Here is a 22,295-nt window from a genome sequence, read left to right as displayed (position 1 = left end):
GTTTCCTGTCAAAGGAAATTTCACTTCTGTCAATCCGCATCCTCTTTTTTTCAGTTTGGAAACAATGAACGGATTTCATCTTGAAGGACTTTGGATGTCAGTTTGTTGCCATTTTTGCCATTTAGAAGGTAACAATGGTTTGTTCACCATTCCATCTAACTGGAATGCGTAATGTGTTAGTTGATCATTTGATATTGAAGGAAAGTAATGCTTTGCACTCCTTTCCTGTGTTTCCCATTTGAAAGCAATATAATCACTCCATTGGATGAGTGTGCAGACCCAGCCTCCCCATCCTCACAGTGTGTGGGACAGGATGGGGCCAAGAGAACCTGCCCAGCAGCTCTGGGGAGGCGCAAGTTGGGGAGCATGTGGGTGAGTGAGTTCCCATTCACCCCCGTCCTCTTTCCACTGGTGTTGGGTTTGTGCTGCCCATGTCATGATGCTGGTCTTCTGGAACGACGCTGACCCCCAGTCCTGCCCGTGGCTAACCTTGTCAGCTGCCCACAGTACAGATGTAAGCCCTGAGGCTGCCTCTGTCACATGGGCCCTGTGATGTCAGAAAACATGCAAGAGCTATGAGTGTATTCAACAGTGACCCGTTCAAAATGAAAATGAGAAGTTGCAAGTATTTTTAAATGTACGAATATGATGTATATGATCCTCAGTGACCCAGGGTGTTTTACTTTACTGTAAACATAATGTCTTCAGGGAAACTAGTTTCACAATTTAAAATTGTGAGCCATACACAGTGGCACACGCTGCTAAGCCCAGCACGTTAGAGGTGGAGGCAGGAGGACTGTCAGGAGTTCAAGGTGAGCCTAGGTTACGTAGTGAGTTGTACAAGGGAGGTTTGAGACTATAGAATTCCTATGTGGTAGAGCAGCAGCAGCTCTCAAAAGTGGGTCAGATGTAGTTAGGACAGCTTCTCCCTCTTCCTCAAAGACCACAACCCCTTCTGCCCATATCACAGACTCTGTCCTGAGCACCTGAGGCCGGACACACCCAGGAGTAGCTCCAGTAAATCGTGAGTTCTGAGTGTTACGTTAGGACCTGCCAACGCCTAACAACAAAACTCTAAGTCTCTCAGCTTGCATTTTAAATATATTCTAGGTTATTTTGTCAAGTGTGCTTGATAAAAAAGTAGAATTCCTTTTCTGTTATATATAATCATTAAGTTTCAGGGACATGATATCAAACTTTAAACAGTCACTGCATAATTAAAGCCAATTAGGTCTTATTCCTGCTACTGTTGCTGAAATAAGTTGTGGCATTGTTGACTTTCATAAAAATTTCTAGCCAAATTGCTTACTAGGACACCCTGCATCTCTCTGTTTAGGCACCAAAGTTTGTATTCACTTTAAAATGAGAAGGGAAGCGTCTTTGGGGGTTTCAGTAACACAGTTCTTAGCAGTCAAACGTGAAAAGTGAAGCCTGTGAAGCTATGCAAAATAGAAAGTGAGGAGGAGCCGAGAAACTGAGTGACTCTGTCCATTCGCTGCAAATGAGAATCTCGGAAGCTTCAGTTGAAGCACATTTACATGTCACCTGGAAAGATATTCAAGTAATTGACATCTTTGCCCAAGGGGAAAGTCCGTGATACTGAACTTTCTCTGACATATACCAAAATCTGCAGTAGCACAAATATTGAGGACAAAGAACTGCAACCAAACCCTCCCCACACGCAGTCAGTAGCGTGCAGGGTCACAGGTCTGCAGCAGCAGCGAGCCTGAGTCCACGCAGAGCTTACGGTGGATTTGACAGTGTGTTGATATTCTCTTGCTGTATCAGTGAATTACACAGTGTCCTGTCTGTTCTTGCTAGCACTTTCTCAGCAAAATGGATGTTTTCTTAGTATTTCAATGAATGCTGATATGCTTATACGGATTTTAAAATGATCAGGAAGTCTCTGTGATTTTTGTGAATTAAGGTTGAGATCTAAATGATTTAGAGTGATTCCTTCAAAAAAAATTTTTTTTTGATGAGAATAACTTACTGTCTTACTGAACATGGTTTTAGTGATTCTAAGACCATGAGAAACAAAGTGGCTTTTTTCCAGTTGATCTTATGTTTGGCAGCATGATTCTCTTGTTATTTTCCTAAAATAATACATCTTGATTCTTAAATCATCTATGAAAATTGATTTTCTCCTTCACTTCAATGCTCATGTCATTAATTTTTGTTTATTATCTTATAACACCATTAGTTTTTACCTCACATTACTGCATAGTGGAGAGAGCGAACATTTCTATTTCTAATTTTAACATAATATCTACACAGTGCCTTCAGGGACACATGAATAGTTGTGTGCTCCATGTGTTTTATCTAGGTATGAAATTTCATTTAATATTTTTCTTCTTTGGAAACTTTTAAGACACAATGAATGTTAATTGAATTTTAGAAAATCTGTTTATGCCAAGATTGAAATAATCAGATGAGGTTTTTAATGATTTTTGTGATGCATTTTATAATAGGTTTCTTATATTGAGACACCATTTGATCAGATAAATACCACCTTCCTGTAATGTAGTTTGTGTGTGTGTGTGTGTATTACTATAGATTAACCCTGGCATATGACAGCCTAGGCACCCATGTCATAAGTTGACTACCTGCAAGCAAGAGAAATAATTCTCTATTGCCAACTGCTATTTGAATAGGTAATGATTTGTTGTATAGTGAAAATCTAACTGTCTAGGTGAAGTGTGTCTATAATTCCCTTTCCTTACACACACCACATCTGAGTTCAATATTGGATAAATCTGGGGCTGGGGTTTTAGCTCAGTGGCATAAGCACCTGCCTTGCAAGCAGGCAGTCGTGAGTTTGATCCCCGGTACCGATAAAAAGGAAAAAGACAAAAACAATATTGGATAAATATGATAAACTAGCATTTTCTAAACTTTTTTTTCTTGATTAACATACATCTGAGACCATGAATATGTCTTACCTTTATTGTGATCTTTTAAAATATAATAATTAAATATAAAATATATAAAATTTAATATAATAAAATATAACAAATACAGACATCATGGGAGTTGGCAGATACACATTGCAGATTGCGTAAAATGGAATCTTGAGCAATATATTAATAGTTTCCAGGAACTACTTGGAAACTCTTTGCGAGATGAATATATGAAGTTTTGAACTGATACTATAATTGTTTGATGATGTCTTTGACTTTTCCAGTCTTCCCCTTCTTTCAGAACCTGATTTGAAAATCTCTGTGTTTGTAATCATGTATGTATCTAAAGGGTAAAATTTAATCCTAATTTTGTTTCATTTTTAGATCTTTTAATATATTATGGAGGATGTCAAAGATGTAAGATCTAGCCAATTGCTCAGTAGCACACAATTAAGTTGCCATTTGAGCTGTGCCACAGCGTAAGGTTCACCATTGTGTCTCCTGGTTTGGATTCCAGCAGGCACAAGAGCCACACCTGTTCAGAACGGTGGCACCTGACCCCAGTGTGTTCTCTTTGGCTTGCTAGCTAGCCTTCCTATTGCACCTGCTGCTGTACTGTTACAGCACTGGGGAGTCTAACGAGGACGCTTTCTGGAGTGAATTCCTACCACACACATCCATGTACCTGCTGTCTGCTTTCTCCATCTCTAAATTTATGCTCAGTGTTGCAATCAAACATTTTCTCCCTGCCGTACCTGCATTGCCGTATGACATGTGTGACACATAATCACCTATTCTTCAATTTTTGCTGCACTCAACCCCTCTTCATGGCTGTGGGATCAGTACACTATGTGCACATTTTCATGCTCCAAGTTACATTATGTACAGCCTGTATGTATGTATATGTTTGTATTTAAAGAGACTTAGAAGCTCTTGGGACATAATCTTAGGTATGGTCCAGCACAGTATTTCATGTGTGTTCTCATTGTTCCTGTGTGTGACGGGCCACTGAGAATAGCCACAAAAAGTATATTCCTTGTGCACATATCAAATGCCATCATGTGTCAGTTAGCAGTGCTTCAAGGGAGTAATGCATCTCAGACTCAGTAAGGTGCAGACATATCACAGTTCTATCTTGTGAACCGGAGGAACTTCTCATGTCAGTCAGTAGGCACAGAGCAGACAGGGACTCTATCCAACTGAGATGATAGAAGCACTAACGCTCAGGGAGGAGGTGGACAACTGACACTTGTCTGATGCTTTTTAAACATGCAATTTTTCAAAATGGCTTTGTTCTGCCCACTCTTCTAAGAAGTAGGAAACAAATTTTCTCTGATTATCAGAGAGCCCACCAGACCTGGTGGATGTAAAACACCAAATTTTAAAACATGGATGACCTGGTCCAGGAGATTTTACCTCTCAAACTCCTCGTATCCTTATTCACTGGGACATGTCATATATTTCAATCTTTATCCTATCCATGAGTTACTTAACAGCAATTTACACCTCTGTAGGTTTCCTCTTTGTGTTATAGTAGCCTGTAAGGATTGTGGATTTTAATTCATCTTGCTGTTTGCTATTGAGAATGAAGCATTCCTTCTTTGTCTTTTCAGGTGAGCTAGAAAGTAGAAATGCGTAAGTTCACTTTTTGATTTCTAGTAACAAATATTTAACCTTCAACACTCATTCCTTTGTGTCCCACTTGAGTATGATCTGATCAGAAATCTAGGTGCTCAAAACTTTGGGCCTGACAGGTATTTTGACAGTCTAAAACTCTGCTTGTAGAGTGAGTTTTCTACTATTCTGCAACCTCTCAGGCCAGCTCCTGTGGAGGACCACATGGAGGACTCTTGAAACAGGAGTATTTGTCTCCATTTTGGCTACACCTGGCCCTGTATCCGTGTACTGATATAGAAGAGCTGGCTAGAACTTTTCCTCATACTCTCGGTTGACTTTAAATAATACAAATCAGTCTTTCTGAAGTAATGTTTTTGTGTAGTCTTTGAAGCAAGTTGACAGGTCATTTCCCCCATGGTGTAATTCCTCTAAAACACATATGAGCCAGGCAGGAGGGAGACCCCCTTCCATGTGTCTGACTGGAACTGAGCCTCAAAGTAAGAGGCTCTGATCTTCTAGGGCATAAAAGTTACACATCACAGCTGAAGAATGTCCCCAAAATACTAGATACCACTTCAGATTGTGTTATGCAGATGACTCTGCCTGCTTGTCCCTCTCTCTGCTTACTGCAGAGGTGATCTCAGGCCTCTCACCGTGCCCAGCTCATGGTGCTCATGTACTTCCAGCCACTCTCAGTCTTTCATCCCCGAGTCACCCCCTTTTGCCAGAATTGGTAAAAACCTGGTTTTGGCCTTGGATCAAGACTTTGTTCAGGTTAAAGATCATACTAGCTGGAATTAGGACTCCCTGGGCCCCCCACAAATACAGTGTACTTCAGTGTCTTTGTTCTCCTCATGGTTACATTGGAAGTGGTAGATTGGAATTAAATTACTAGAATTCTAGTAACTTTTCCATCGGGTTAGAAATATAAACTCCCTGAACTGTGATGAGGTCTGGGAAGGGCTCTCCATAGCTTCTTTCACTCAGTACACTTTACACATGATTGAGAGTCCTACCCTAATCTACTAGAATCCTCAGGTGAGTGAGTAATGTTCTTCATAGTTTTCTGCAACCTAATTCACATGTGTGACCATGAAAGTCACTTCTCTCAAGGACACATAGGATATTGCAGCACAAGTAAGAAGTTTATTCATTCATTAGTTTAATATCTGCCTTGTCCTTCTCTGATGTTTTATTCTAACCTCCTCCTGGTGTCCATTGTGCAGCTTGTGCACTGCTTGCTGCTTGCTGGGTGTCTGCAGATCTCACATTTGCAAATGTACTGCTTTGTTAGCTGTGCTCAGACTGTAAATTACCTCTCATTTTCCCATGTTAGAAAGTATCAAAGCAAGGATAAATTTCTTCATGTGGTAATTTAATGTTTATATATTTTTCAATTAAAATTATTCTCAAAAAAAAACTATGGTGAGTTTAACAATCATACCAATTTATTTATCATGGGAACCTTCAGAATGTTTTACAACTGAGCTTTGGGCAGTGTTAAGAGCATCCACTGTAGATCTTGTTAGGCTCATCTTTGTCTTCCCAATGGAAAATACTGTAATCTTTACTGTGCCATTGCTTATGGATTCACTAAATGTGTAGTTGGCACTTTAAGTGTCACTAACAGTTTAATTTTATTTTTACCACTTTGCAATAGTCAGTAAATGAGTTCTATAGTAATTACATAGAAAATCATTGTATTACAGCAGAAATTGTTCCTCCCAGTTGCCAAATTAATAGTTTCTATTCCAGATCCTGTTTCCGTCTCTTGGAAATGTCTGGTCACTGAGATTCATAGCTGGTCACTATGGTGCACATTGGTCCCCAGTGATGCACTATGATCCCCAATTGACAAGACATTCTGCCTCTGTACTTCCTACTTGATTCTGTCATATATTCAAGAGGCCACCAGAGATCAGGGCCTGATATTTTGGAACTGATATTTGTCAGTGCCTGTCACATAAATAAATCTACCTACAAATCCTGGGGGTTGTTTTGGTATTTCTGCCTATGGTTGCATCTGGTGCAGTAGCTGGGAAGACCAGTCATGCTGTGGATGGAGCAAGGACATTCCAGGTCTTGATGGAAAGGTGCACACTCAAGACTTCTGGAGTCCTCTCAGATCTGGAGAAGGATTCTTGGCTCTCCACTCAAATGGCTCACATCAGACCCCAAAGGGAGGAGGACACAATCTGCCTGTCTGTCAGTCTGTCTCTCTGACCGCCTGCCTGCTTGATTCTGATACTACCCCCAGTTAGTCTGTAAGTCACTCTCGCTCAGTTTAAGCAGAAGAACAGCTTGATTAACTCCCTTTAGTAAGGCCACCCTCAAGGGAAGGTGGGTAGGAATATGTAACCTCTGAGCACCTGCTGAATGATCATGTGAGTGGAATGGAAGTGTAAGCAATAGGCTGCTCTATAGTATGAGCCATAGATTGCTCTGTCTGTGCACTAAGATTGGGGAACACTGATTGCAGAGGCTGATTGGACCCCCACCTGTGGTTCTGTGGTGATTGACATATGGCTTAACAGTGAGCTCACAGCCCCCTAAGTTGAGTTGCACTAAGTCTCCGTGAGAGGCATGGTCTGGCAGACATCTGAATGGTCTCTCAGAGGGGCAACCACCCTTAGCCTGCTGCAATATCATTCAAAGATACACAACATACACCATAGGGAGATGGAATGGCAACTAATTAGTTAAAACTCACAGTCTCTCATTGCAAGACACAGGGCTTTTATGGAGTTAAAAATAAAACCAACCTGCTACTTGAATCTCAAAGAAAAAAATTGATAATAGCCCATTCTTCCTGAGAACTCCACATTGGCACCCTTGCAAGCCACTGCAGTTGGATACCCTGCTCAAAAGTTATCTACTTCCAGCCAACCGAACCAGTTCCAGTTTACTGACTGCATTTTGCCACACAGGTTCCCTGGAGACATGCCTAGCCTGGTCAGATGGCATCATCTAACAGCCATCCAAGGCGACTCTTAACAATTCCTTCTGTGTTACACATTTTGACTGAGGGAAATAAGACTGTCAGCCCTGACAAATGAGTTGCTCCTTATCAAGCCTAAATAGATAGAATATACTGAACTCTATCAAATTGGGTCCCAGAAAACCCATAGTCATTCCAAAAGGTGAGGGGAAACTAGTGAGTTTCCTGGTAGACAGTGGGACAGAACTCTCCGTCTTTAAAGGTTCCTCTGTCAGAAAGCATCCGTCACTGGAGTAACTGGGCTCTTGCTTCTTGCCCCTTCTGCCTGGCACAAACTTGAAGCTGGGAGGATGTATCCTTTGCACCAAGCTAGTCAGCCTCCCTCTCATTTAACCCTGCACTTTCAACTTTGAATTGTTTCGCAAGAATAGATAGTGCCTGCATTAGCCTGAGGCAGATAACTATAACCCTGAAGTTGTGAAAACTCTCCCCACAGAGATAGGAACTGAAGACTCACGACCATGCCTTGCCATCAGCCATGTCACCTCACTATTATCCCCATTGCTGTCAGATGTCATGGGAACAATAACTGGACTCTAACTATGCTTCAGTATGATAAACTTAATCACCTTGTGCAAATTTCCATTCCTGAACAATGCATCCATCACCTTAGACCCCAGTTCCTGACCTATACACCCTTTTAGGATGTTGTAGAATTATAAGATGCTTTCCTCTGCTTGTGACTTGCTCCCATAAGCGCCTTGGAAAATCCTGAGATAAAAGGCCAGCTCTGTTAGACTCAATTGCCATAAAGGATTAAAACTCTCCTACCTTGGCTCTATACCTGTGTCCTGCACAACAGTAAAGCCATTGTACTCGTCAAAAGAAGCCCACAAAGCTGACTGAGAGGCTCTCAGATTCAGAACCAACCAGAAAGTTTTTATCTTGTATTGCCAATAGACCTTCCTCCTGCTTGCATTCATCACCCCAAGCTGTCGGCCGGCTGTAACACCACCACCAGCTCTGTCTCCTGCACCACAGTCTCCTGCTCTGCTTTCAGCAATTCCTTCTGCCTGTTTAGTACTCGGAATATTACCTATTTTAGATGGCTTCAAGCCTGGCTGAAGTCAAAAGACCCTGCCACTGTGATGTCTGGATGAAAACTCCTTCTCCAACTTTGTGCAATGTGACAAAGGATGAAGCCTAGATCAGTATTCACTGCTTTCCTGGCTGACTTCAAAGAAGGAGGCAAGGAGCCAGTAAATATGTCTAAAGTTACTGAAGTTACCCACTGAAATCTCCACTGGAAAGAACTCTGCCAAAGCAGATCCTGTGGGATTGATGGCAGTTTGTCAAACATGGGTTCCTGTGCGTGCTTGAGTGCCCTGTACTTCTCCTAGGATGTGACAAGCCTCCCTCAGACTTGGTTCTACTGTCCCAGACTTGTTGACTCTGACTGTATCCCAGGAAGAGCAATGCACCCACCAGCCTTAAATGACTGACATTCATAAACCTGAGATTTCAAAAAGACATTTCTCTGAATTCTCAGTTTATCTTTCCCTTTTCAAGAGGTAAATCAGGTATTGTACAAGGGATATGAAGATGAAATTGTTTCTCCCTGTCTGCTACATTACACATACTGTGATTTGTGCTCCTTTGTGACACAAGAGCTCTATAATGAGTCAGTATTGCCTTATGTCCTGTATCTACATGTTCTGCCAAAGCTTCATGCACTCTCAGCTGGGGAATTTCGGACTTGGCAGGATCTACGGTGTGATGCTGGCCTTTGATACACAGTGCTAGATTAAAGCTGTGAGTCCTGCTACTGTGGGTAAAATGTAAGGACAGAAAGAGGTTGCTGTCGTTTGTTTCATACTGCTTACTACTTATGCAGCCTTCTGTCTGCCATGGGCTCTTTCTCCTCTGTGATGCCCTCTGTGCCACGCCATCCTATGTTGGAGCCTGTCAGGCACTGAAATTTCTGTAAACATGAACCCAGATAACCCTTACCTACCTTAATTTTAAGTGGTGAGTATTTTAGCAGTGACAAAAAAGTTAACTAAGATATATTCTATCATACATGTCAGCCCATTGAAGATTTTTAGTCTGTCATTCTTTCAAATAAGTAGTATCCTTCAAAATGGATTTTGAAACTCTTTATCTTAAAGAAGTTGTTCACATTGCATGTATGTTTGGTACTGAAAAGATTTTTTCTTTGATTATGTCATTTATTATTAGTGCATGTTAAGTTTTCAAAGTGTTGGTAGTCAGTATATTTCATGTTTATTTTTATCATATCCATCTCCCATTTTCCCCTCTTAGGCCACTTTTCAGGTCACTGAGCCATAGGATAAAAAGGCTTCCTTAGTCTAAGTTCACAGTTCTCAGATGCTCTCCAATAAAAAGGGTAATTGTTTTCATTCTCTCTCCAAATTAGAATTCATACATCTGCTTAGTATCTAAGCCTTTGTCAATGAAAGCAGCTTGAAGTTTTAAAATGTTGTTTAAATAAAATTAGAGAAGAAAACAATCAATCCCCCAAATAACAAGCTGAAAAAAAAGATATTTTCTTTTGTATTTTATTTACTCCTTTAGCGTAATTCATCAGATAGTGTTCTATTTTTGCACTTGGATTCTGATTTATAGGATCCTTCCATAACCATGCTTTAGTGCCTTTATACAAGTATATCCTAGTTTAACCAGCAAGAGAAGCAGTGCTCCCTTTCAACTGTTGGGTTAGCACTAAATTCCAGTGTTGCATCAAATTTCCTGTATGACAAGTGCAAATGGATAGAGAGTAACAGTTTGATGAGCAAGACATAAGAAAATATTTGGAAAACTGTATATTTGCTTTATGAGTAGAGCTGAAAATGTTCATGCTTGTATCTTACTCTTCTTGAAAATATTTTTTGATGATATAGGAAGCAGTGACCTTCAGTGATGTGGCTGTGAACTTCACCAGGGAGGAGTGGGCTTTGCTGGATCCATCCCAAAAGAAGCTCTACAGAGATATGATGCTGGAAACCTTTAGGAACCTGGCTACCATAGGTAAGGAGGATATAATTTTGTCATTCATGCAGTTGGAGAACATTGGCTGGTGCTCACCAGTGTGGTTTGCTTAATGGGAAAATGGAAACAGTAGAAAGCATCTTCCAGGCATAGTCACATTGTAGTGTGAATGGAATTAGATTCGACTGATCTAAGTGTAGTAAGTCATCATTTTTCTGTTTCTGCACCTTAGGAGGGATGTCAGATGACCAGCAAATTGAAGGCGAATACAAAAATTGCAAGAAACATCTATGGTAATTTGTATTCAGAGAAGAAATTCCCTCAGATGTCAGAATAGTAAATCCAAGCACATTACACACAAAAAAGACCATGTTCAAACTTCTTTAATCGGTATATCCAGTCAGTGGATATACCGATTGAATATGTCTGATGTTAACAATTGAGTATTTGAAGTATTTCAATATCTGAAATATAAGTGGTACTCATGCCAAAATAGACATTTTATTTTATCCATCTCTACTTCTTTTTGAGACAGGATCTCACAGGGTAGCCTAGGTTGGCCTCAAACTCACAGTGATCCTCCTGCTTCAATCTCCTGAGTGCTGGATTACAGCCATACACCACCACACCCAGCCATTCCCACTATAGTTTTACTACATACATTCCTCAAGATGTTAATGTAAACATATTAAAAGCACATTTGTAGGGCCAGGGATTTAGCTCAGTGGCATAAGCACCTACCTGGCAAGCATGAGGTCATGAGTTCAATCTCTGATATCACCCCCCCACAAAAAAAACCCCCACATATTTGTAGCTGCACAATGTAGAAAAGCTAACCTCTGGAATAAGCTTAAATGTCAATTTACACATGAGTTGATTAAAGAAAAATGGAATGGCCTGGGCATAAATGACATGCTTGTAATCCTAGTATTCTAGGAAGCTGAAGCAGGAAGATCGTGTATTCGTGCTCTCCCTGGCATCCTAATGATTGATGCGACCATTTCAAAACAAATATAGTAAAACCCATGCATGTATTTTAGTGCTAAAACCCTGAGTTCAATTTCCAGCCTAAAAATCCTATGATGTGTGCCCATAATATTCATCCACAAAAGAATGAAGTGATGGCATTTGATGAAATATGGATGTATCTAGAACCTACAATATTAGATTAAATAAACCAGACAGAAATTTCAGTATCACAAGATGCATTTTGTATGAGAATCCCACAACATTAATTAAGGAGTAAATAGAGGAGAGATGGAGGGAAAGGCAGAGGTAGACATTTTGGAATTGGCAAACAGGCTCAGTGGAAGGAGAGGGGATGGAGTCATGAAGGAAAAGTTGTCAGAAATCATCAGTAGATGGAACATATTTCATTAAGATGAGTTTTCTCAAAATTAAATTAAGTATTGTGTATTGCAAACGGGTTGATTACAGACTCCCAAGTGAATCCTGCTGTTGGGGTAAAAGCTGTGTCCAAGCAATCATGCAAAGTATACAATAAGTGGAAGACTAAATATTTTTTTTTCTTTTTTTATCGGTACCAGGGATCGAACTCATGACTGCCTGCTTGCAAGGCAGGCGCTTATGCCGCTGAGCTAAATCCCCAGCCCCTAGACTAAATATTTTTAAGGGCACCAAAGCAGATCTCCTCATTGTGAATCATTGCTAAAAGACACTATTAAATGTGACTTATTGTTTTGGTGCTCTGTCTTTTTACAGAAGCGAAGAGGTAGAACAATCCTGTCAATATAAGTTATGGTATCAACATGGCAATATGGTTTCTCAGACTCCAGATACAAATGTGCTTATGGCAGTAGTTTCAATACACCCAGGTGAATGCTTCTCCAGAAGGCCCCTGTTTGGTCATTCATCAGCAGATGGACCCTTCATGGATAACACTGTACTGAAACTGTATGAGCAGCAGGAATTTCAAGAGAAGCAGTCTAACTATGATGAATATGGCAAGTCACTCACGAAACTCAAGTCTTTTCAGAAATATGCAAAGGTGACTCTTGAGGAGAAACTCCATGAATATATGCCATGTGCAAATTATTGCTCTAATTACACTAAAAATATTACCATTTTGGAGAAGCCAGATGTCAAATCATTCATTATACTCAGTGATGATCAAATTGGGAAAAGACATCATAGAAAAGTGAGTATGTACACATGTGTACCATGGGGAAAAGATTTTAACACTCACTATGATATTCAGACAGATGAAACAGCTCACTCTGGAGATAAAACCCATGTAGATAAATACTATAGAAAATCTTTCACTAACAATTCCATGGATAATCATAAAAGAACTAGCAATGGGGAGAAGCTCTGTGTATGTAAGCAATTCGGGGAAGCTTTCAGAAGTGAACATCATTGTCAAATACATGGGGAGAAAGCCTATGCATGTATGCAGTGTGGCAAAGCTTTGAGAACAAGTGGTGTTTGCCAAAATCAGGAACAGACTCACACTGTGGAGAAACCATATGTACATAAGCAATGTGGGAAAGGTTTCAGCAGAAAACATCACTGGCAAATACATGAAAGGACTCACACTGGGAAGAAATTCACATCAGTGTTTATTATGTGGAAAAACTATAGTCATTTTGGTTTATTTCATGTGGCAAATAGTATTGTGAGAAGTAATTAATATAAAGGTTGTGCACAAGTTATCAGTTGTCCTTCATGCAATAATAATCATTGAATTAAACTTTCCTTATGCAGAAGAGAGTGCAGCCAGACAACGCCAAGCAACCAAGCTGAGCTGGCCGCATTTTATCCCTGAAGCACACTGTCATCACACCATCGGTGGGGGTGGACCTTGTGATCTAACAAAATTCGGTACTTTGATGAGGTCATGGCGGCCGTGCAGACTGCATTCTGGGTCTGGAAAGCCCATAGATGAAAGTTTTATGGCAGGTGGGCAGGCTCATAGCCCTGTGTACCAAGTTTTCAAACCATTGTGAAACAAGTGTACGTACGTATTATAACAAAAGGGTTTCCATGAATAAGGGTTGCTATAAAGTGGACTTATTTATTTCCTTTTTCAGAAAAGACTGCCCATTTCCACATTCACAATACACTAACATTCCCACCATTTTTCTGAGCATTCTAACCTCACTGGAAGGCCTCATTTAAACATTGTTTATAAAGAATACTTTATTTAGCTACCTTAAGCATAAGGCACATGGCTAGGGGGGGATGCCTGACATAGAGTTGAGAAATAAGCCATAATAATGAGAAATAAAGTAAGAGGATGCAGTGAACTATAGATAGAACAAGACTGAATTCCCAAGGAAACACGGAATGCAGCTTTCCCTACTAGGAGCTGCATCCACTCCCTGCTGAGCTCCCCAGTTTCCAGGAACTGCAAGGGCAAAATAACTCTTCCTCTAAAATCTAAGTTTCCTCTAAACCTTACACAGGAGGAAAATATGTTTGACTGCCTGAGTTTCAAGTGGTCATTTTACATACACAGAGTCACCTGTGAGAGGTGGGCATTAAACCGAGTAATTACTGTGAGCTGGATGTCTCCAATTAGCTCTGGATTGAGCAGCCACTTGGCCACCCACTCAGGATGATTCCAAGAATCAGGGTGGTATTCTTATTTACAGTGAAAACTCTCCTAATGTAGCGAAAGGTGAGGCCTAGTGGGTGGGTTACATAAGGGACTGAGCTCTGAAGAAAGGAGAGGAGATGTGGCCTGTGACACAGTAAACACTCGTGCTGACAGCCTGCGATTTCATTCTTCTTGTGTCTGTGTCAGCCATGTCCTGCTTCTGTAAGCTCCCTCTTCAGTAGGTAATTTCCCCAAAATGAGTTGGGAAACTAGTTTCTGGGAAATTCTCCTGTAGCCCATCAAGTCAGATCCCTAGCAATCAGTGCCATAACCAGTCACAAAGTGACCCTCCGAAGGGGTGAAGATAGGGCACCCACACCCCAAAACGGTAAACTACCCCTGCGTTGTGACTCAGCTCCTCTCCTGAAGTGTCTGCATTGCTTCTTGCAATACAGTTTTGATTGGCATTGGTCTTCTATTTGTCTTCCTCTTCTCATGTCAGAGAAAAGCCCAGCAAGAGAGTTTGGACACCCACAACCCAGAGCCACCAGAGGGAACATTAACATCCTACTTTGAAGCCTAACTCTAACCCACAATGCCTGAAACCACAGGCTCTGTTCTTTATCATTGTCAGTAGGGGGTCTGACAGATGTAACTAGGGTGATAATTTTTTGGACTGCTGAGTATGCAATGAATGATCCTCCCAAGTCACCTGCAATGTTAAGCCTTTCTTACATTCTCATGGCTCTTGTCAACATCTCCTATGAGGCTGGCAATCTGGGGAAACACTGGAAACTCTGGGCTTCAGTGTGAATAGAAAAAGGCAGAGGTCTGAGAGGAGGTGTGGGTCTGAGACCCCCTCGCAGACATTTATAACCATCACATCCCCAGCTCTGCTACTGAAAGCACCGAGACCAGGGACCCAGCGCCCGCAGCCGCACCAGCTCCAGGCCGCCCTGAACCAGACCGCCCCGAGCCCCGCTCTCCCCACACCGCCGAGGCGCTGCCGGGCCACACCGGACGGCACCGTGGGCGGGCAGTGTCACGGTGGGGACGGGCTCACGGACACGGCGGTGACCCGGACCCCGCCGAGGGAACAGTGGCAAAAGCCCCAGAGCCCGGAGGACCTCGGGGTCCGGAGCTCGGCGGGAGGCTGCGGCTCCCAGAGCCGGTTCCGGCCGCCTCCTCTCAGACCTCAGCCCGACCCCATCCCTTCCCCGGCTTCCGTCCCGCACCATCACCACTGCGCGGCTTCCCGGTGTCCCCGAGTCCTTCCCACGCGGCCTGCAGCGGCAGAAGTCCCAGAGGGCAATCTAATGAACCGAGGAACTCTGGGCACTGTATCTGGACAGGGAGTCATGACACCGGAGTCGCTGGCCACAATGGCTCACCTGATTGTTTTCATACAGCCGGCTTGTTCATTGCAGACTGGCTCCTGATTTATTGCTCTTCCTCTGTGTAGAGTAAGGGAAAAGTAAACTCTTGCCTGCTTGGCTAGAGCGCAAGTGATAATTTGACATCCAGGAACTTCTGGATAATGCTGTTTCTCACAATATCAACCTCACCTCGCCTAAGAATAACTGGATTTAAGCAGTTTACTTACTCCTAGCTTTCTGGATCTGCCCTGTTTTCTTAATGGAGTTAGTGTGCTCTTCCTGAAATAGTCACTCATGTGCTCAGGAGATTCCATGGCCAGTGTCTTATGGAAGAATCTGTGCCATGACGCAAGAGAACATCATCAGTGCAGGACAGGACAGGACAGAATGGAATGGAAGGAGGACTGTCCTTTTTACAGTAATGTTTGGAAATGAGACAGCTGGTTTCATTGTCAAGATTTTCACAGTCTTAAGCTATTTCCTTTTATTCAATAAAGTGAATATACCTCACTCCTTGCAAGGAAAACAGTTACTTTGCTGATAGAAAACTAAAAGTAAATGATAGCTATATTCTGCAAAAGAGTAAAGAGGAAAGGAAATCAAATTTGCAATTCCATTAGACAAGATTTGTATTTTTTACAGGATCAAAAAAAAAAATCTCTGAATATTGACAACAAGCTAATTACCAGCTATGAGAACTGAAATAATTGCTCAAATGAAGTCACAGCCTTGGACCTCTGGTCAATGCAGTGATGAGGCAGACATATACCAGGACTTCAAACTGTAGTTCTACAGAAGTTTCCTCCTCAAAGGTTAAAGTCCTCCTTCTTTGAATATTAATATTACTAAAGCAAATTATATGGAGTGCTGTGATTCTCTTCTTTGCAATTGTTAGCCCAGAGAGATGTATAGGATAATTGTAAAGCACATTTCTGGGTGTCTAGTTGAGCCACACTAGCATGAATCACCAAATGTGGCTCCGGGCCCCTGGTTTTTGTTTGTTTGTTTTGTTTTGTCTGCATCCCTTCTGCATTCTCTCATTCCTGTCTCTCCTATAGTAGATACCCATTTTCTTCACATGTGCTTACCATGATGTCAGTGCATTGGATAAAGTCAAATTCAGACTGCAGTCTCTGAAACTCATATCTTTTGTTTTTGGTTTTGCAGCACCAGAAATTAAAGGCAAGCCTTGCATATGGTAGGTAAGTACTTACCACTGACCTATGCCCACCCAGCCTCCTCAACTGCCTAATTTAGTTGAGGTAGTTGAGGTTCACTGCTGTTCTTTGTGTGTGTGTGTGTGTGTGTGTGTGTGTTTATAATACAGGCTAGACTCAAACTTATACTTCTTTGGCTTCAACCTGTTGGAAATCAGTACCCAGACTGAATATGTCAATGCACATGATGAGGTGATAAGGCATGATGACATCCAGGAATTTTGACAAAGCATTGTGATTTGTTTTGTTTTGTTGTTTGCAAAAGATTGCAAGCATATCCCAGTAATGAGGTAGCAGATACCATGAACATTGGGGGAACTGGAGTTTTAAGCCCTAACATGTGGAAAGCAACTACCCTTAATTTTAGTGACTGATTTCAGAGGCTTAGAGTCTTTGGAAGTTGGTAAATTGGTGGTGCAAGGATTGGGGGTTAAATTGTTGGATCAGATAGACAAAGAGGATTGGAGTTTGGAGTGGAAAGACCTTGGATCTTATCTTGGAAACTAGCTGTGTTCTGCTAAAAAGTACAGTCACTGTAATGGTTTTTGTCTGGATGTCCCACAAAGACTCATGCAGTCATGGGGAGTGACCTTTTGAAGTTGGCTGAATCTAGCATTTGTGACTGATTCATTGTATCACGCTGGGTTTGGTGATGTGAGTGCTGCACCTGCCCTGGAGTGGGTAGCTGGAATGCAACGTAAGGAAAGAAGAGAGTTGTGCTCTGCATCTTTTCTCCCTTTTTCTTGTGTCACTTGTGGCTGTCATGAAAGATGGCCCCTCAGTCACACCACCCTGCCTTGGAGCCAGCTATAACCTCCAGTTATAGGCTAAATAAATATTTTTTCTTTCATACTGGGTGTCAGGTATTTTGTCTCAGCAATGAGAGAAAAGTAACTACCACAGAATCTGGTAGTAAGAGTGATGTCATTGCTGTGACTATATCTGACCATGTGGGTCAAGACCTTCAGAGATGGATTGTGGGAAACACTGGGAAAGTTTGGAGATGTCACCTGAAAGAGTAGCACTGGAACACTTTAGGCTGTTCTCTATGAGAGATTCTGGTCAGAACTCAGAAGACCAGAAAGCTGATAGAAATCCTGCTAGTAGAGATGAGGCTTGCAAGATTTCTGCTGGAAAAGACTGCATTAGTTGTAAGGCTCTAGACAGTGTATGTTATTGCTTGGCAAAAAGTATCTGTATTTTGCTCAGGTCCAGAGACTTTGCCTGAGACTGGGAGTAAGGGCAACAGACTAACTAATAAGGGAGAAGAAATTTCAAGATAGTCAAATGTTGAGGCACTGGCATGGCTACTGTGGGAGGCTTTTAGATAGATTTATGTTGCAAATCAAAAGCAAAGGGCCCAGTAGGATAATTTAAAACATTGTGAGTTTGGCCAGGAAAAAATCTTCAGTAAAGCTGTGGACTGTAAAGATGGAGCTGAGATCTCTATTGAGAAGGAATAGGAGAATGAAAAGGAGTCTTGAGAGCATCACAAGAAGCAACAAAATTTCACCATTTGCAACCTCAAAACTGCAAAGATGAAAGGTTTTGCTTTGAGTAGACAGCCAGAGTGTGATATTCCAGAATTGTGGCAGCAACTACACAAGTTCTAAGGGTGGCTGCTACACCAGATTCCAGAATGGCAATAACTCAGAGAATTTGTTCCTCAAAATCATGGGCAGAGTGCCCAGAAATCTAGGTACTCAACCCTTACAGGGATGCAAGAGAAAAGCCTGGCTTTCCTGGCAGCAGACCTTGGCATCATCATCTTCATGCTGATTTTAGGTGCATGGAGAATGCACACGTTCTGAGATTAAAAGGCTTCTCACCCCAATTTCAGAAGGCTGGGAGGCCAGGGAGTGTGCCCTGAGAGGGCAGTGTGTCAAGGTGTATTAAGACAAAGGTGCCGTGGAAAACCCAAAAGTCTGGAAAAGCCAGGATCATGGGTCATCGAAGGAAAGCTGCAAGGATTGAGAAGAGCAGGCTTAAGGCAGAAGCCCTGGGAGCTACTGCCACTGGATGTGCACAATGGGTGAAGATACACAAGCTTTTTGGAGCTTACAAGTTACCACAAATAGCTTCAGATGTTCCATATAGAACTACAGCACTTAATGTTTGGCCTGTTGGAGTTTGAACTTATTTTGATTTTAATCCTTTGCATCTGTTTGTACATTTTTAAATTGTAAAGTTTATCTTGTGTCATTGTATATTGGAAGTGTTTAAATTTGTTTTCACTTATAAAGAGGCTCACAGCTAAGAGACTGTCTCACATCTCGGATGAGATTTTGGACTTGGACTTTTCAGCAATGCTGAAACTGTTAGGACTTTGGTAACTCGTGCAGATGGACTAAATTCCTTTCCAATTAAGGGATGTGCTTGAGTCTTTAGGAAGTCAGGGGCAGAATGCTATGGTTTGTGTCTGGATGTCCCATCAAAGCCCTATGCAGTCACAGGGGGTGGGCTTTTGAACAGCAGCTGAATCTTACATTTGAAATTGCTTCATTTCCTAGTGCTGGGGTTGGTGGGGTTGCACCGCCTTGTGGTGGGTAGCCAGAATGCAATACGAGGGAGAGAGAGGCGCCCTTTTGCTCTTGTCACTTGTGGCCAGCATAAAAATTTGTCCCTCAACTGTACTACCCTGCATTGGAGCCACCTGAGTATGGACTGAAACCTACACAAATTGTAAGCTAAATAAACCTTTCCTTCCTTCTTTTGGGGAATCAGGTATTTTGTCTCAACAATGAGAGAAAAGTAACTGCAACAGTCACCATTTCTTGGAGCTCAGGATATTAACATTAGGGGTTGGGTTGTGAGTACATGGCAAGGTAATCTAAATCCAAAATGGAGTTCCTTTGGCCTGTTGCTTTGAAAGAAAAGACAAAATCTATTTCTCACTGAGGCACACAATTTCTGGCATTGCAGGTTTGTACCACCTCAAGTAACATTTGAGTTTTATGTCTATGCCAGTTTTTTTCCTATCACCTCATATTTGGCATTGATTAAGACATATGTGGGGGTTGGGGATTTAGCTCAGCGGCATAAACGCCTGCCTTGCAAGTGTGCAGTCGTGAGTTTGATCCCTGGTACCAATAAAAACGAAAAAGACAAAAAAAAAAAAAAAAAAAAAAAAAAAGACATATGTGGAATGCTAGCACCACTGAAAGCCTAAATCTGCAGACAGCAGTGATGCTTTCCCTCCAGCACTCCAGGAGTGGCTGTGATTCTTCAACAGTCTTACCTATGGGAGCTGGCATGCTCAGGTGCACTGGAGCTAAAACAGCACAGATCACACTAACATCATCAGATGGTGTCTACAGGAAATACATACAAGACCTGAGAACTTGCAATTAACAGGTGACTTCTTTGGGACCACAGCAAAGTTTTGTAGGTGACTGTGGGTACCTTCTCTCCATAGTGCTGTCCAAGGAAGCTATCTTGTATGGTGGACTTTTAACAAGAGCTGATGCCAAAACTTTCACCGAATAGTTCATTCTGAGCAAAATAAAGAAGGTAAGCCTGAGGCCCAGGTGATCCTTGTTCTCTGCCTGAGACCTTTCTTCCTTAGCTGGTATTGCGGTATCACATCAGAGCCTTCATACTGATTAATGAACATTTCTTCTCTGCTTATTTGTCCTCTTTAGATTGTCTTCAGTAAATATAATTTATTTTTATGGTATACCCTGTATCTTATGCCCCAATTATTTATTATTTGTAGAAGCTCCTTTGGCAAGTGCTAAGAGATTGTTTACATACACAGGTTGAAAATAGGCGCAGTTATATTTCTTGTTTTCCACTTTGGTTTTCTTATTGCACTGGTCAAAACCTCCAGTGCAATATAGTTTGTGAGTAGTAAGAGCAAATTTTCTTGCTTTCTTATCTTATGGATACGATGTTGGTTTTAGGTTTTCTTGTAGATGCCTTTATCAAGATATAGATGACTCCTTTTATTTTGTATTTGACAATTTTTATCATCATTGTTATCAATTTTTCCCAGTACTATTTGTCCATCCTTTAAAACAATTATCTAGTGGTACTGCAACTAGGAAAAAGAACTTACTAATAGTCAAAGAATATAGAAAAATGAAAAATCACTACTCCACAAGACAGCGGCAAGTGAATCCCAAGAGATCGCATCACAGAATATATAAGTAAACAGGCAAGGGAAGTAATACCCCAAATGATACAGAACCTTTCAAAGGACAGTGATTTTAAGGAAGATGAACTAAACAATATGGTTCAAATATGAGTCTATCACCTTAGCGATTGTGGAAACAATTATATAGCATCTGCCGAGAGGTTCTAGACATAATAAACAGCCGCAGTGAGGGTATAACATAGAAGACCTACCATAAACATCTATTATATTTATTAAAGAGAATCTAAAGAGGAGAAGTAAGCAGAGAAGAGCTGCTCCTCACCCGGTCGGAAAGCTACGGCCCTACACCCCCAGGCCAGCTGAGGGCGAACGGTCGCGGTCAGAGATCCGGGGTCGCCCGGACTTGCAGTTACCTTCTCCATTCTCCTCAGGATGAGCTCTTAGGTAAAAGCTTCGCATCAGCGCTCTCAAAAGGCCACCAGAAATAATTTGCTGGCTTCAAAAACACCGAGGAGAGAAAGGACACAGCGCCAACTAGTAAGCTTTGCTAAGGTCACAACAAAGGTACTTGCTCCCTCTCAATTTACAGGCCTCCCGGCCTCTTCTGATGACGTCAGTGCCCGGCGTCGCCCCGTCTGCTTCAATGCGCCTGCGCGGGCCAGCTCCTTTGGGAGGAGGGGCTCTGTGTCACAACCAGGCCTGGAGGGCTGGAGAGGAGGCGTTGTTGTGTAGCACCAGTATATTGCTTGTCTCTTAATGAGCACAAAATATGAACTGATAGGAAAAACTTTGGCGTAGATGCAAAATTCAAAAACTGCTTGAGGTAGTGCAAGCTTGCACTGAGAGCTGTTATAACTTAAGCCCTAACTGATTGCGCCGCGTTGCCTGTTTTGTAAGCGCCGTGCTGCTCCCTTCCCCCTTCCCCCTTCACATCTAACTAGGTTAAGTTTCAATTTCCTGAAAGGCCATAAAAAAGGTCTGAGGTATCAGTTCCTGGTAAACCCCTTCCCTACCTGGTGGCCCATCATAAATTGCGCTAATTGTGCTAATTGTGCTGTTCTTTACAAAAGCAGTGCCTGTTGTTCTTTAAGAAATGATTAACCTCAGGAAATTACAGAAAGTTCTGTAAGGTCCAGCTGCCAGCTGCAATCTAACTGTGTCAATAGTAACAGCATTCCTGTGGTTTTCTGCTTTATAAGTCACTGCCTTTAGCTGTGAGATGCGCAGTCTCCAAATTGGCTCCTGGAGACTGTGACGCCAGGCCTGGCCTAAAATAAAGCCTTTGCTCCCCAAATTTTAATTTCTTGCTTCCTTGGGTTTTATTCTGGGGTCCGAGCTATCACAAGAGCAATTATGGGTGTCTGAGAAATAGGCTTGGTTTTTTTCTGTCAAAGCACAGGGCTAAAGCAACTCCATTTTGGATTCAAATGACCTGTCAGCTCACTCCCCACTCCCTAATATTAATATCCTGAGAACTAAGAAATGGTGCACCCTGGTAGTGTGCACGAATTACCACCAAACACATCCAGATATTTGGAGTTCAGCCCAGCCCCAGAAAGTAACCACAGTTAGTTGGACCAGAA

General features: G+C 41.9%; 1 protein-coding gene across 1 annotated transcript in view; it reads left to right on the top strand.

The window, feature by feature from the left end:
• Positions 1-22,012, top strand: part of LOC100723209 (zinc finger protein 124-like) — a 40,352-nt gene extending 18,340 nt beyond the window's left edge. Inside the window, exons 3-7 of the mRNA XM_023562603.2 lie at positions 10,377-10,503; positions 10,697-10,757; positions 12,187-12,622; positions 13,189-16,211; positions 16,567-22,012. Coding sequence (XP_023418371.1) covers positions 10,377-10,503; positions 10,697-10,757; position 12,187 — 189 coding nt within the window. The 3' untranslated portion in view covers positions 12,188-12,622; positions 13,189-16,211; positions 16,567-22,012. The remainder of the gene's footprint in view (positions 1-10,376; positions 10,504-10,696; positions 10,758-12,186; positions 12,623-13,188; positions 16,212-16,566) is intronic.
• The last annotated feature ends 283 nt before the right edge of the window (positions 22,013-22,295 follow it).

This window comes from Cavia porcellus, unplaced genomic scaffold (genome assembly GCF_034190915.1).
Source record: "Cavia porcellus strain 051 isolate PalLab524CR breed Dunkin Hartley unplaced genomic scaffold, mCavPor4.1 scaffold_33, whole genome shotgun sequence".
NCBI classification, from domain to species: domain Eukaryota; kingdom Metazoa; phylum Chordata; class Mammalia; order Rodentia; family Caviidae; genus Cavia; species Cavia porcellus.
The sequence above is the reverse complement of the archived record's forward strand: the minus strand, read 5'-3'. Positions and strand labels throughout refer to the sequence as shown.